The sequence below is a fragment of the Torulaspora delbrueckii genome, chromosome 3, assembly GCF_000243375.1.
Source record: "Torulaspora delbrueckii CBS 1146 chromosome 3, complete genome".
Taxonomy (NCBI): Eukaryota; Fungi; Ascomycota; class Saccharomycetes; order Saccharomycetales; family Saccharomycetaceae; genus Torulaspora; species Torulaspora delbrueckii.
The window spans coordinates 76,607-92,133 of NC_016503.1; the positions used below are offsets into that span (position 1 = coordinate 76,607).

General features: G+C 42.0%; 8 protein-coding genes across 8 annotated transcripts; 3 read left to right on the top strand and 5 right to left on the bottom strand.

Moving 5' to 3' along the window:
- Positions 1–1,140: 1,140 nt before the first annotated feature.
- Positions 1,141–1,944, bottom strand: PER33 (Per33p; the record flags this gene model as incomplete). Its single annotated transcript, XM_003680102.1, has 1 exon — positions 1,141–1,944. The coding sequence occupies one exon, from the start codon at positions 1,942–1,944 to the stop codon at positions 1,141–1,143; it is 804 nt and encodes a 267-aa protein (XP_003680150.1).
- Positions 1,945–2,315: 371 nt separating this feature from the next.
- Positions 2,316–3,730, top strand: TUB2 (beta-tubulin; the record flags this gene model as incomplete). The annotated part of the gene is made up of 2 exons (XM_003680103.1): positions 2,316–2,327; positions 2,390–3,730. The coding sequence occupies 2 exons, from the start codon at positions 2,316–2,318 to the stop codon at positions 3,728–3,730; spliced, it is 1,353 nt and encodes a 450-aa protein (XP_003680151.1).
- Positions 3,731–4,286: 556 nt separating this feature from the next.
- TDEL0C00520 (DNA-3-methyladenine glycosylase) lies at positions 4,287–4,949 on the bottom strand (the record flags this gene model as incomplete). The annotated part of the gene is made up of 1 exon (XM_003680104.1): positions 4,287–4,949. One exon carries the CDS (start codon positions 4,947–4,949, stop codon positions 4,287–4,289), a length of 663 nt encoding a protein of 220 aa, XP_003680152.1.
- Positions 4,950–5,232: 283 nt separating this feature from the next.
- RPO41 (DNA-directed RNA polymerase) lies at positions 5,233–9,198 on the top strand (the record flags this gene model as incomplete). The annotated part of the gene is made up of 1 exon (XM_003680105.1): positions 5,233–9,198. The coding sequence occupies one exon, from the start codon at positions 5,233–5,235 to the stop codon at positions 9,196–9,198; it is 3,966 nt and encodes a 1,321-aa protein (XP_003680153.1).
- Positions 9,199–9,333: 135 nt separating this feature from the next.
- Positions 9,334–10,255, bottom strand: MOB2 (Mob2p; the record flags this gene model as incomplete). Its single annotated transcript, XM_003680106.1, has 2 exons — positions 9,334–10,156; positions 10,236–10,255. The coding sequence occupies 2 exons, from the start codon at positions 10,253–10,255 to the stop codon at positions 9,334–9,336; spliced, it is 843 nt and encodes a 280-aa protein (XP_003680154.1).
- Positions 10,256–10,426: 171 nt separating this feature from the next.
- On the bottom strand, positions 10,427–11,386 carry BMT6 (25S rRNA (uracil2843-N3)-methyltransferase; the record flags this gene model as incomplete). Its single annotated transcript, XM_003680107.1, has 1 exon — positions 10,427–11,386. One exon carries the CDS (start codon positions 11,384–11,386, stop codon positions 10,427–10,429), a length of 960 nt encoding a protein of 319 aa, XP_003680155.1.
- A 148-nt stretch (positions 11,387–11,534) lies between these two features.
- TDEL0C00560 (60S ribosomal protein eL22) lies at positions 11,535–12,142 on the bottom strand (the record flags this gene model as incomplete). The annotated part of the gene is made up of 2 exons (XM_003680108.1): positions 11,535–11,882; positions 12,131–12,142. 2 exons carry the CDS (start codon positions 12,140–12,142, stop codon positions 11,535–11,537), a joined length of 360 nt encoding a protein of 119 aa, XP_003680156.1.
- A 378-nt stretch (positions 12,143–12,520) lies between these two features.
- Positions 12,521–15,481, top strand: MIL1 (Mil1p; the record flags this gene model as incomplete). The annotated part of the gene is made up of 1 exon (XM_003680109.1): positions 12,521–15,481. The coding sequence occupies one exon, from the start codon at positions 12,521–12,523 to the stop codon at positions 15,479–15,481; it is 2,961 nt and encodes a 986-aa protein (XP_003680157.1).
- Positions 15,482–15,527: the final 46 nt, after the last annotated feature.

A 15,527-nucleotide genomic window follows, 5' to 3' on the forward strand; every position in this document is an offset into this window, starting at 1 on the left:
GAGGTATAGTCTTGTTCCCTGGCTCTTATGATGTTCAGATTGATGTGATTTTTGTGGTTTAATCAGTGGCCTTTATGCCATCCTCAATGTTTTTGATCATTAAGCAATCATGAAGATCTGAAAAGAGTGGCTCAATTACCATTTTATTTGCTGCTTGATATGCCATAATGATCCGGGCATAGTAAAGTAATCATAAAAATGCTTGCAACTACGAAATCTCTTTATTCCAATCATCTCGAAGCCCTTGATTTTTCTCCTTATTAAATCAGTGTGTTGGGCTCACATTCGGGCCTACTCTGAATTAGACTTCTCCAACATTTCTTCCAGCATGTCCCGCACAGCCTGGAAAAGCTTATAGGCTCAGCATTCTGGCATGGGGCTGACGCTATGCTTGCCATCAAACTTTGCTAGGTGCAAGCTCAAATCGTAAATCCATGATCACGGGAAAACTGCCTACGCATGGCCTTTAACAATACGACAGGTTTTCGCACAGCTTGCTGTGAGTGAAATTATATTCTTACCTTCGTAGCCAGTCGCTGATGTTATATGGTTGTCACTAACATCAGCATCTCTCTACAGACACCGTACTTTTAAAATATTGGATAGACCAGACGGTTACAGCCCACGTCTAAGTTCTAGTATTCGTATGCTTCGTTTTAGAGAAAATCAGCCATACGAGGAGATATTTGGAATGACGATTATTTATTCATTTCTTACCGATCCCCAAACAAAGTACTCAAGGTTCGTTGATCTTGCCTCGAGTAAGCATTTATTCAGTAAATAGTCTCATCAGCTAAACCTCCCACCAAAAGTTATACTAAGCATATAGCTATTTTCACATATACCTGTGCTTCCTTATCATATCTATACTTCATGGCCCAAAAGCTTGTGAAGCCTATCGATATACGTAACTCTGCATTAAATAGTGAAGCTAAATCGACATTCCTGAAAGGATTCCAGATCATTCATAAACTGGGATTATGTTTTGACAGTGTGATCGATCTCGCGGTGGTAGCGCCACACATAGCAAAACTTTAATCTTGGTGTAGGCTGTCATTGCATGAGATTCTGTTCAAACTATACCATACAATTTGTGTGTCTCCATCTACTTATCTTAATGTTAATCTATCTATAAGGGTATCATATTGGGAGACCTTGGAAAAATGCCGTGGCCAACTGTTTATAAGCGTGCCAGATCGATGCAACTTGTGGCGAGAGCCTGGTGTTGACGTACAAGTCAATACGTGCAACGTACTGACCTACGATTAGTCTCATTGATTCACTTTGCAAGTACCGCAGCTTGAAGAACCACACGTATGTCAACATCGCTATCACACTAGCTGCATTCTGAGCGCTGAAGCGCACAAGTACACGGAATAACGACACCGGAAGCCCCAGAAGCCCGGAGCGGCAGCCGCACATGATCTCAAAGACCTGGGCCATCTGCAAAAACCTCTCGTTATAGTTTCCGATGAATCGTGCGATCTTGTTGTTAACCACAGCCCTCACCAGCGGTGTAACCGGTAAAAAGGGCAGCAAATTCTCCTTAAAGTAGTTTAAACAGTGAAAGAAGGAGAATATCACTGGAGAGTACAGAGCTCCACTGACCATCGAACCACTCAAAGAGCACAGGTACAGCACTGCCAACATGCAGAAATATTGTAAATTATCCAACCGGCGCAGTTGCGGTCTCAATTGGCCCAACTGCAACTGCCCGCTCTTGTAAAACTGATATAGTACAATGGCATAAGTCGCAGAGATATATAATAGAATCCGCGTATAATGGTATCTCTGAGAGGCAAACGAATAAACTGCCAAATGGAACCTTATAAAATGGTACAACGTCAAAAAATGGCCCAAAAACCAGTAGAATTGGGGCTGTCTCACTCTAGCCCTCAGAACAGTGAGCAAGGGCGCTCTAGGACGAACATTCGAACGAGCCATTGGTCAACTTCACCACACTTCACTATCTCTCTTTTCTAGCTGCTTAGCAGTACCAATTTGATCAAAATTCTTCGCGCGAACGCTACAAAGCACACACAGAGAAGGCCACAACCACACAGGACAGTTAAATCGCCTAATCACTCTTAAATCGACTATTGAAGGGTTCAAAAATTGGTCAAAGTAGCTCTTAAAGCTTAAATTTGAAGAAATCTTTATAGTGAACGGCCGTGTTTGGTGACGGCTTAAAGCGGAAACACAAAAACAAGCTAAGATCTCTTTATTTGTTTATACTCTTGAAGGATGATATTCGGTCTTGAAACAGTTGTATAGCAAGACTAGCTGTTGATTGAGGGCTAACAAGGGCTGGTAGGATGAGAGAGATTGTATGTTTGGACTTTATGGCATTTTTTTTAGAGCTGAAACGAGTTACTAACTGTGGTTTTAGATTCACATATCGACGGGTCAATGTGGTAACCAGATCGGAGCTGCGTTTTGGGAAACGATCTGTGGGGAACATGGATTAGACTTCAACGGGAATTACCATGGTGTAGATGATCTTCAGAAGGCGCGTTTGGGTGTTTATTTCAATGAGGCTTCTTCTGGGAAGTGGGTTCCACGTTCAGTGAATGTGGATTTGGAACCGGGCACTATTGATGCAGTAAGAAACTCTAATATTGGAAATCTGTTTAGACCGGATAACTATATCTTTGGACAGTCTTCTGCAGGGAATGTGTGGGCCAAAGGTCATTATACTGAAGGTGCAGAGTTGGTTGATTCTGTGATGGATGTTATCAGACGCGAAGCTGAAGGTTGTGATTCTTTGCAAGGTTTCCAGATTACTCACTCTCTTGGTGGTGGTACTGGTTCTGGTATGGGTACTTTGTTGATCTCCAAGATCAGAGAAGAGTTCCCAGATCGTATGATGGCTACTTTCTCGGTGGTTCCTTCACCAAAGACTTCTGACACTGTTGTGGAACCTTATAATGCGACTCTGTCTGTGCATCAGCTGGTTGAACATTCGGATGAAACTTTTTGTATCGATAACGAAGCGTTGTACGATATTTGTCAGAGAACTTTGAAATTGAGTCAACCTAGTTATAGCGATTTGAACAATTTGGTGTCCAGTGTCATGTCTGGTGTTACGACATCGTTGCGTTATCCTGGTCAATTGAACTCTGATCTGAGGAAGCTTGCTGTTAATTTGGTTCCTTTCCCAAGATTACATTTCTTTATGGTTGGTTATGCACCTTTGACTGCGATCGGTTCACAATCTTTCCGTTCGTTAACCGTTCCAGAATTGACTCAACAGATGTTTGACGCCAAGAATATGATGGCTGCCTCCGATCCAAGAAACGGTAGATATTTGACTGTTGCTGCTTTCTTTAGAGGTAAAGTCTCTGTGAAGGAAGTCGAAGATGAAATGCACAAGGTTCAGACAAGAAACTCTTCGTATTTTGTAGAATGGATTCCAAATAATGTGCAAACAGCACTATGTTCTGTGCCACCAAAGGGTCTAGACATGTCTGCCACGTTTATCGGTAACTCTACATCGATCCAAGAGCTATTCAAGAGGGTTGGTGATCAATTTAGCGCCATGTTCAAAAGAAAAGCCTTCTTGCATTGGTACACGAGTGAAGGTATGGACGAAATGGAGTTTTCTGAAGCAGAGTCTAACATGAACGACTTGGTTAGCGAATATCAACAATACCAAGAAGCAACGGTCGAAGATGACGAAAACATCGATTACGCTACCGAGGACCAACCAATCGCTGAGAATTTTGAATAGTGCTCACACTGAATTACCTACTGGCTTATATACAATTAAATGATACCTCCAAACCACCTATTATCGACATATATCGACTATTTTATGTGTGTAGAAACCCAATCCACAAGGGACTTACAATGCACTAATGCATGAAGGGTCCAGGGTCCATCACGGTGAGTCCATCATTTTTTCAGTAAAAGACCTGCCAGTACTTGAGTATGATGTTTCATAAGAACAAAGAAGAATACTTATGCATGTCCTGAGCTATCTGCGGAATCTATTCGTGCAGCCAGTACAGGGCGTTCCAACAATCCTGTCTCCATTGCTATCTGTGAACTATCTATTCAGCAAACCGAATGGCTTAGTTGATATGAGGAACGAAAACTCTGAGAAACTATCCAGTTTTATACTCTCTTTGATGTCCAGCATCTGTTGCGCGCTCGGCAGTATGTAATCAACACCTAGGTGGGAAAAGATGAGTTGGCATAAAACATACTGGCCTCTGTTGCGAGTTGTACATGAAATTTTCACTTAGTTCAAGCTCGAATAAGACATCATATTTGGAGCTCACATTTCAGGTGCCAATAGTATCTCCAATTTCCTTTATCCGCTTGGTTACACGCTTGGTTACACGCTTGGTTACACGCTTGCTCACGTAGACATTATCTTTCACATAAAACCTGTATGGCAGCGAAGCGTCTTCGCCAGCATAAGCAATACCTATACGCGGAACAACAGCCACTTGATCATCGGGAATATTCAAGCCTTGGTCTTCAATCCATAATACATTGCTTTGCAAGCTGATGCCGTTTATCTTACGCGAGATCCCCAGTGCCTTACAAACAGAGCCAGGTCCTGCTGTGATGGTAGGCTTAATTACAGCCATATTGCGCCGAGTCATCATTATATCGATACCTTCAGTTGGGTTTACAGCCCTGATGAGCACTGCATGAGGTTGGCCGCTAACAGAAGTTACCACGTTCAGCATTTCGTGTATACCGTAACAAAGATACACATATGCAACACCACCATCTTCAAACATTATCTTCGTACGCGGGGTTAAGCGGTTGCCATAAGCATGTGAAGCTTTATCGATGATGCCATTATAGGCCTCTGTTTCTACAATATACCCACCTGTAAGCTGACCATTTATACGGGTGAATAAATATTTGCCCAGCAGACTACGGGCAACTGCTGTTACGTTGGTATTTTGGTAAAAGGTCTCAGATAATTTCATCGATCCATTACGAGTAACACAGCCTTATTAATTCCTCGAGATATTAAGCCCCAGTTTTATCAGATAGATCTGGAGATATCTAGAAATGGTTAATTACTTAGTTGCAGACTCATCCAGTACGGAGTTGAAAAATTTTAGTTATTCTAGCTGAAATTTGAAAAAAAATGCTTCTCATCGCCCTAATCAGGTGTATTTAAAACAAGGTTATTGCCCTGAATAAGTCCTGTTTATACATTTGGTGACATTTTAGTGGCTGGATTCCCTATACTGTGTGTTTTCCAGGATGTTGCGACCATTTACGCGATCTACATGCAGAGTAGCAGCGATTCAAAGACGGTTTATCTCATCTAAGGGCTCCAAGCTCTTGAAGCCCGCCACAGAGCTACATACCTCATTAGCCTCTAACCAGGCACTTGCCGGGGTCAACGGAGGACTTGGCTTTCTGAAATCTTCGCAAGTGAGCATGTCACCGGGATTTGATCCTTATGATATGTCACATGCATCCGCTGTCAAGAGTATGACTCAGTCCCGAGACGTTATGCAATTGTGGTCTTTACTGGAAGCTTGCCTGTATTCCAAATATATGAATAGAGCTTTTGCGATCTTGCAATCGCTCTATATGGTTAGCTCGCATAGACCTTATTTCATCGATGACTATAACATGTATTTGGCAAGCTATGTACAAAACGGATTTGCACACTCGATCGCAGACCTCGATCGAAAACTATCGACCGATTTACAGGAGAAGTTCCCTGCTTGTGAGTACGATGACAAGACGCTAGCTATTATGATCCACAATGCCCTGCGGTCCGGTGAGAGCAGTGATACGGTTGGAAATAGCATCCACACTTACTTGAGGATGAACATGAAAGGTGTTAAAAGCATTATGTCCCATGTTGATATTTTGACTGTGAGCGACTATAAAGCACTTTTAGAGGAATTTGATGTGATAAAAGTATATGAGGTCCCAGAGACAGTGAGGTCGCTAGTGGAAAAAGAAGTTACCCAGGGCGCTACAGATACAGAGTTGGTTGTCGAATCAGATCATAGCATTTCCACAGAACAGGAGCCCACTTCTGCATCCACCGAAAGCCAGCTTGCTGAGTCAATCAAGCCTCGCAGTGCGCTTGAAAGTACGAATAGTGAGTCATGGCTGAGCTTAGACGAGACCGTCAAACCTTTGGAAAAGGATGCGGCTAAGTTGACTGCTGTGGATACCCTCGGGATGAGAGTAGTGCGGCATACGTTGCTGGGGCTTAACTTAAACGAACAGCAGAGACAAAATATTGCACAGTTTCATTTTAAAGCAGACGAGAATCTGCTGAATTTGGATCAGAAGAAGAGCATAGATTTTTTCGAAGTGTACCGCTCGCTCAAGAGTGATGCAGAGAGGTCAGAATTTGAGAAGAGCCTAGATCAATTCAATCAGGAAAGACAGAGAGCTTTAGAAAGCCGTGCCACAGATGCTGCAAAGGAGCGTTGGAAGCATGATTTCGAAGAAGCTAGAGCAAGAGGTGACATTTCCATAGAAAAACGATTGAATGTCAAACTATGGAAATGGTATAATGCAATGTTGCCACTACTCAAGGAAGAAGTAAAGTTTTGTTCCGAAGTAATGTCAGGAAAACCTCCGTCAAGACGTCTCAGCTCAGGGGAGATCAAGCAAAATAAGACAAGACAAGACTATGGCGCTTACCTGTCATTAGTTGACCCAGAAAAGATGTGTGTAATCACTATACTGGAATTACTGAAACTCAACTCAACTGGCGGTGTCATCGAGGGTATGAGGACGGCTAGAGCAGTTATCGCAGTAGGTAAGGCTATAGAAATGGAATTTCGCTCTGAACAGTTGTTGAAGAGTGAGCTTCAAATTTTCAAAGACGTCAACAGAAAATCGCACGAGTTCAAGAAATATGTCCAAAGGGCAAAGAATAGTTTCAGATCAATTAAAATTGAAGAATCAAAAGTGGTTTGGCCGCAGGCTGCTCGAGCCAAGATTGGATCCATAATGATCTCCATGCTAATTCATGTTGCAAAAGTTGATCTTGAAGGGATAGACCCTGTCACAAAGCAAAAGGTGCATGGTGAAGCACCTGCCTTTTCTCACGGTTATCAATATCACAACGGGTCTAAGTTGGGTGTGCTTAAGATTCATAGATCTCTAATTCATCAATTAAATGGAGAAAGATTAGTCGCTTCAGTACAGCCCCAACTATTACCTATGTTGGTTAAACCAAGACCATGGAAGAGCTGGAACTCGGGAGGCTATTACTATACTCAATCATCTTTGATTAGATCGAAGGACTCTCCAGAACAGATGGCGTATTTGAAGGCTGTTTCAAATGCCGGTGCCATTGATACAGTTTATCAAGGTTTGAACGTTCTGGGGGAAACAGCATGGACTGTTAACAGGAGGGTATTTGACGTCATGTCTGAAGTTTGGAATAGTGGGAAGGATTTCTTGGAAATTCCAGGAATTCAGGAGAAACTGGATCTCCTACCTGCTCCACCTAGAGAGTCCGATCCATCTGTACACAGAGAATGGAAACTCAAGAATAAAGAGATAGCTAACAAGTTCTCCAGTAACAGATCAGTCAGATGTGACTCCAATTACAAGTTGGAAATTGCTAGAGCGTTCTTGGGCGAGAAATTTTATTTCCCACATAATTTAGACTTCCGTGGGCGTGCATACCCATTGTCTCCTCATTTCAATCATTTAGGTAACGATATGAGCAGAGGATTACTAATCTTTTGGAAGGGAAAAAGGTTGGGACCAAGAGGCTTAAAGTGGCTAAAAGTACATCTGTCCAACTTATTCGGTTTTGACAAAGCACCTTTAGCAGATCGTATTGCGTATGCGGAGGCCCATCTAAAGGATGTCAAACGCAGCGCTGAGGACCCTCTAGCTGGTGATGGATGGTGGATGAAAGCCGATAAACCATGGCAAGCACTGGCAACCTGCATCGAAATAAATGAAGCTTATAAGTTGCCCAATCCCGAAGATTTTATCTCCCATCAGCCCGTTCATCAGGATGGTACGTGCAATGGTTTACAACATTATGCTGCTCTTGGTGGTGACATCGAAGGTGCCACTCAAGTCAATTTGGTCCCCAACGACAGACCACAGGACGTTTACGCGCATGTCGCAAAATTAGTTCAAGCAAGACTGGAAGCAGCTGCTGCTAAAGGCGACGAACAAGCCGAAACTTTGAAAGATAAAATTACTAGAAAGGTTGTCAAGCAAACCGTTATGACGAATGTCTACGGTGTTACTTATGTTGGTGCAACATTCCAAATCGAAAAGCAACTTTCACACATTTTTGATGATCGGACATACTCATTAGAGCTTTCGAAGTACTTAACTAAACATGTGTTTGCTGCAGTCCGTGAGTTGTTCCATGGTGCACATTTGATCCAGGATTGGCTAGGTGAGTGTGCGAAGAGAATATCAAAATCGATCAGATTAGATGTGGATGAAAAATCTTTCAAAAATGGTAACAAACCTGATTTCATGTCATCTGTTATTTGGACAACTCCATTGGGGCTTCCAATCGTACAGCCTTATCGGGAAGCTAGTAAGAAACAAGTGACAACTAATCTTCAAACAGTCTTCATCAGCGACCCCTTCTCTGTGAATCCAGTAAACGCTAGAAGGCAGAAGGCTGGTTTCCCACCAAACTTCATCCATTCCTTGGACGCTTCTCACATGCTGTTGTCTGCAGCGGCTTGCGGAGAAGAAGGTCTAGACTTTGCATCTGTCCACGATTCCTACTGGACTCACGCTTGTGACGTTGACCAAATGAATTCATGTTTGAGAGAACAATTCATCAAGCTTCACGAGGTTGATCTGATAGAAAGATTGAAGAATGAATTCGATGAACGTTACAAAAATTATGTTCAAATCGCCAAGATTGATAAGCAATCCGAACTGGCAAAAAAGATTATCGCAATAAGATCAAACTTATCCGTTAAGCTAGGCAAGCCAGCAACTCTCGCAGATGAGATTTACATGGAAAAGAGGAGGACTCAGTTACTGGAATCTGAGGATCCCGAAGAACAAGAGATCGGTAGAAACATGGAAACCACAGTCTCCGTGACTGAATTGATAGACAACCTAGAAGAATTGGAAGTCAAGAAGACTGGCACCACCACATTAATGATCTTGGTACCAATGAGACTACCACAAATTCCTCCCAAGGGGAATTTTGACGTTCAAGATTTGAGAAACAGTAAATACTTTTTCTCTTAGAACAGCGTTACTTGTATAAACGAATTAATGGCATTTTGACTTGTAAATAGGAGTGTATATTAGATCAAGGACGGATTCGGAATTTAAACGTAAGTTTCAAAACTTATCTTTATGCATGGTTATTTAGTATTTGATCTAAATTATCTTTCCCTGAGCTTCTAAACTTTCGATCAACGGTAGTAAAGGATACATTTCTTTCCTCTCTATGACGTTAAACTCTTTCGAGAAACTTACGAAATGTGCAAAGAACGAGTTCCAGTGGGCTTCCAGCGATAGATGAACAATCTTGTCAAAATGATGATGGTATGTATGTGCGAATATTCTGAACATTTGAACCATTATCCTTTGAACATCTTTAAAGAAGACTTGAGGAAACGGTATGCCATTTTTTGTTGGGAACAGATTTTTGTCATTGACTTTATTATTGATCCACGTCAGTGCTAGGTCAATATATTGACTAGCCGGCAGAGAAACCTGTCTGCTATTTGCATCTAACCACAAATAATCAGTGTGAGGTCCCGCGTTCATAGTTGGATATGCGTCGGGAGTCACATACTCAGCTATCACCCCGTAAAACTGGTTTAAGTTCGTGAAAAATTCAAAGACGTTAAGGGCTACCCATTCCCCAATATCCACATACTTGGGTAGTTGAACAATTGTCTTAAAGGAGCCTTTGACCAACGCCGTCCTTACGAACGGTTCGCTTAAGAACATAATTTGCTGAGAATCGTTTCTCTCCGGAGACTGTTCAGTTGCTGAACTAGATTGCTGGGTATGCTGTTGTTGAAGTGATGGGAAACTTGCCTGGGAATATCTCGAAGGCGACTGATTTTTCGTTAAAGACAGTTTTGATCCACTATTATGAGAGCTGGAGTAAACGTTGTTTACAGGCGGAGCGGGAGAACTCCCCAGGGCATGCTGTTGGATCTTATTCTTCTTTGAATTTCTACCAAATCCTCTATTAAGAAATTGTTGATGAATCTTGTTAGTATTCGATGTGCCATGTAGTAAGATCAACGCGTGAACTGCAAACATACTTAAAGTTAAAGAACGACATTTTCTAATCCACTGAATCACAGAACTATCTAGTCGATCTAACAATTGTCAAATGAAAGGGAATCAAGCTTCGTAAGACTCTCTTGGCGCTAATTTATGGTGTTTCTTGATTGTTTCCAGGCAACTTTAATGATCAATCGCTCGCTCTTAACAGGGTAATAAAACCGATTTTTCAGATCTTTCTATAAAGCCTATAAAATATCCTAGTGTTTTCCACCTTCATAGGGTAGTCTAACCTAGGATCGCATCTGTACCAAGTGCTATCGCTTTGGTTAACCAATTGCCAGGCTCCAGATTCATCCTGTCCTCTTTTACCCATTAAAACGGTATCAATCAAGAATTGGATCGGAAACTTCTTGGTACCGACCGTTATATGAGAATAACTTCCTGCACTCTCTGCTATCAGTAAGAGGCATCCCTTTTTACAGAATTGGTTGAATTTTTGTAGGAGTCTTATGCTTTGCTGCTTGTTCTCTGAAAAAAGCTCATTGGTGGTGAATAAAAGTGTGATAAGATCTAGGTTGGAGAGCGACAAGTCGTCTTCGCTCATGGTGAGGATATCACGATTACTGGAATGAACTTTGAAATATTTTGATTCATCTGCGTAGAGCCATTTGCCTGAAATCGTACTTTGTAACCTGTTGACCACAGCGGACCAATCGCTTATGTCTACTAGATGAACATTCAGCGAATTTTTCGTTGTCGTTGGCTGTTTAGAAGTGGAATACTTGGTGATAAACTCTCTGGTTGGTGTGAATAAACTTGCCAGTGCGACCAATTCACCTCCAGCTCCTCCTCCAATACACAGCACGTTTTGATCAGATTCCTTGCATCTTATGACTTGGGCACACTCTTGTAAATGGGCAAATAATGAAGCATAGGCTGTTGCACGAGATGGAGACCATCTGCAACAATAAGCCGTTCTTTTAGCATCGTTGCCGAAGGCAGCTATATAGTCTCTGTTGTAAAGATCGGATTTCACTTTCTGAATCTGCGATTGCAACTCATCGATCCCTTCTGCACCATACAGTTCATTGTCGAACGTAACTTTAAACAAATCAACTATCTCTTGTGGAGGTAAGGTAATTTCATGGTAAATTTTCAACTGTTCTGATTTCTCTTCTGAACCCATCTTCCCGATGAGTTAAAGCCAGACAAGATAAATTGAAAATATTCCCGAAATTATTAATATACAACGTTACAAGCTTTAGAAATGATGATGATGATGATGATGAAAGGTTTAGAGTAAAATTACAGTTAAAAATAGCATACTAATCAATTTATTCCTCATCCTCTTCGTCCTCTGGAGTGACTTGGTAGAAGGCCAATTTGTATTGGTTAGTCTTGGAGGAGACGAATCTGATCCAGTCTCTCAATTGGTTCTTCTTCAAGTACTTCTTGGTTAGGTACTTTAGGTACTTACCAGAGAACTTGGTGGTGGAGACAATGGTGACAACGTTACCATTCTCTTCAACGGTAACATCGTTACCCAAGTTACCAATGGCACCATCGACCTTGATGTGATCGATCAAGTACTTAGCGTAAGAAGCTGGGTCAAAGACACCGTTCTCAACTGGAGAAGAGACATCGACGGTGAAAGTCTTGGTGATCTTTTGCTTTCTGGAAGTCTAAATTAAAAATAATGTTAGTATTCGAACACACCAGCTAGTCACAATTTTGCCTACTGCTATTAACAATCACTTCGTAGTGAATTTTTAAAATACAGAATAGCAATCCCAAATGTCGTAATGACACCCGATGAGTACAAATTCATCCCCAGAAGCTCCTGTTAGCAACAGTAAAAGATCCATGTAACCGTGAGTTTTAATTTTTTCCAATTGAAAATTGGTAATTGTAGCCACGGCTAACCACATACGTTTGGAGCCATTGTTCTTACTTGATTTGTCGATTTTGTAAAGGGAAGCAGAATATATTATTTGCTGAATAGGTTTAAAATATTTGAAATAATATAGAATAACTGGTATTACTCTGCTCAGCGCGTCAAAATTTCGGTTTGCGTGGCTGATATATTTCAAATTTTTCAAATTTATTCTCAGAAATTTTAAAAAGTGAAAATGAGTGGATGTTCCTGATGGTGTACTAATGCTAGCAAAACAGTCACTCAAGTTTCTAGTCCTTTAATAAGATGGCTGATCATCGACTAACGAAGCCGTTAATCGTACATTGGTTACTACAGGTTATTTGGAGGCTCTTTTGAAGTCCCTAGTTGGTTCAGGTTGACGGGTCTTGATAGGTGTGTAGGTGAATGTCCGATTCAGACGAAGATTTGGGGATTGCATTGAAGGGATTGAAGTTGTCGGCAAAACATGTGCAGAATAAAGCCAAAGATAAAAACGTGAATGAGTGTGATAAGGTAGATCCAGCTCCAGAAGCTATGGATGGGCCAGAGGAAACGAAGGAAGCTTCAGAAGGTATGAAATTGCCCGAAGAAGTGGTTTCTGATGTGGATTCAGACTCTGATGAGGATAGTTGGAGGAACATGGAAGCTATTGCTTCTTTCAATGTTTATAACGATAAGGGAGAGCTCGAATTGAAAACTTATCAGGCGCAGGCAGCCCAAACAGCATCAAAGGAAGCTTTAAGTGGTACTGCAGGCAGTAATGGAACTGCAAGGAGTGTTACTTTTGGTTATACAAAGATTGCCGCGGAAGAGCAGGCTCAGAGGACGAGTAGGTCGAATAGAAAGACAGATTTTTTGTTCGATCACAAGAGATTGAAACGTTTGAATGGTTCGAATTCATCAACGACAGGCCTAACAGAACCACAAACACCTTCTGATACTGAGTTGCATCAAGATTCTTACGATGAGTATGAAGAAGGTGTAGAGCCTATGAATGATTTAAATGCGGATAATCAACTCAATGTCACCAAGAATTTATTAGACGAAATGGAGAAGTTTGCATACGTGGCTGCCGTAAACGTGTTGGCTAATCAGATGTGTACAGAGCTCGCCACTACATGTCTTTGCGTTGATATAAAATCTCACAAGAAGCTTGCACAGAGACTTAATTTTGCTCAAAAGGACTCAGCGAATTGGAAGACGCATGTGTTGAACAGTCTTTATGACCATTTGCAATTGTCTCCAGAGGAAGTGCAGATGATTGAGAAACTGTCAATGCATGGTGTACACTTGGAAGATTTGTGCAAATGTTTGAAGACAACACAGGACATTGAGAATCCATTCGAGGGAGTAAACGAGAGTAAGCAGAGCCTGGAAAGTGGAAAAGAAGACTCAAAGGACGCGGAGGCTGAATCTGTAGGAAGTCACACTTCAAAGGATAGGAGCAGCATCGATCTTACTACTGAGGAAGAAGAGACTAGTAAGGCTCCAAAGCAGGTTATTGCTCCAGAGAATTTAAAGGAACAAGGTCAAATAAAAATCGACGTAGCGTGGACTATAATCTGTGATTTATTCCTAGTACTACTGCATGATGCAGTGTATGATGCACGATCAAGAACTCTTCTAATGCGGTTTGCCAAAGTTCTCAATATTGAAAACTTAGAAATTTGTGAGTTTGAAAGAAGAGTCACAGATTCTCTCGACATGGAGCAATCGACTGAGAATCAAGAATGGAACGAGATAGATCACATGAAAAGTAGACGGAAAAAGAGAAAGAGAAAGAAGCTGTGTTACGTGGGACTCGCAATGGTAGGCGGTTCTTTAATTCTAGGTCTGAGTGGTGGATTGTTGGCACCTGTAATTGGTGCCGGTATAGCTGCAGGTTTATCAACAATAGGAATAGGTGGAGCTACGGGCTTCCTGACTGGTGCGGGAGGAACAGCCGTAGTAGCGGTCGCAAGTACTGCTATTGGTGGAAATATTGGTGCCAAAGGTATGGGGCGAAGAATGGGGAGCGTCCGAACGTTTGAGTTTCGTCCTTTGCATAATAACAGGCGAGTCAATCTAATAATTAGTGTTTCTGGTTGGATGATCGGTAACGAGGATGATGTCCGTTTACCATACTCTACAGTGGACCCTGTAGAGGGAGATCTATATGCTTTGCATTGGGAACCAGAAATGCTGAAATCCATCGGTCAGACCATTGGTATTGTGGCTAATGAGATCTTTACTCAAGCGCTTCAACAGATCTTAGGTGCCACGATCCTAACTGCATTCATATCGGCTATTCAATGGCCAATGGGGTTATCGAAACTTGGTTATATTCTAGATAATCCATGGAGTGTGTCATTGGATAGGGCATGGGCAGCAGGGCTCATCTTGGCTGACACATTAATGTCCAGGAATTTGGGCCAAAGGCCTATCACACTGATGGGCTTCTCCTTGGGCTCCAGAGTTATTTTCTCGTGCCTTGTTGAGTTAAGTCGTAAGAAAGCCCTAGGCTTGGTCGAAAATGTGTACATATTTGGTACACCTGTGGTCAAGAAGAAAGAGCATTTGATAATGGCACGGTCTGCTGTTAGTGGAAGATTCGTCAATGCATTCTCAGGAAGAGATTGGATGCTCGCATATTTATTCCGAGCCGCTGCTGGAGGTTTTAACAAGGTCATGGGGATCGCACCCATTGAAGGCATAGAGAGCATCGAGAATTATGACTGCACCGATATTGTCGACGGTCATCTGGCATACCGTAAGAACATGCCTAAATTGCTTAAGAGATTAGGCGTAGAAGTCGTTAGCGAAGAATTCGTGGAAATAGAGGAAACTGTAGATCCAGAGCAGTTACACCGCAAGAGGCAAATGGTTCAAGATGTAGACGCAGCTCAAAAAAAGTTGCAAGAAAAGAAGCACCACAGTGGTTGGATGCCGAAGTGGTTGAAACCCAAGAAATCGAAATGGCGTACAATGGTTGAGGATGCAGTGGAAGAAGGAACACAGGTTGAAGTGCCGGATGCGCCGGATGTGTTACATACTGAAGAGGTCAAGCCCAAGAAAAAGGACAATGCTCTAGTCGATAATGGAGCATTAATGCGCGAACTTCAAAAGATCAAAGCGGCAATACGCGAGGAGCAGCTGCAACAAGAGCGAGCAAGTGCTGTTGCTGATAACGTGGATGCCAAAAAAACAACTCTTGGAGCCGATACCAATGTCCAAAAAGAAGTGTCACCGCCGAAGACACCTCTCACCACTCCTCAAAGCCCTAACAACTTCCAGCTTTTGAGTGCTGGTAGACCAATCATTCTTGAGGATGACGACTTTGGCAAGCAAAAAAAGGATTTAACCTTTTCATTTTCAGATGACTTCTGAATAGCCGATTGTGTAAAATTATATGAGCATTTAGTGTAATGATTAT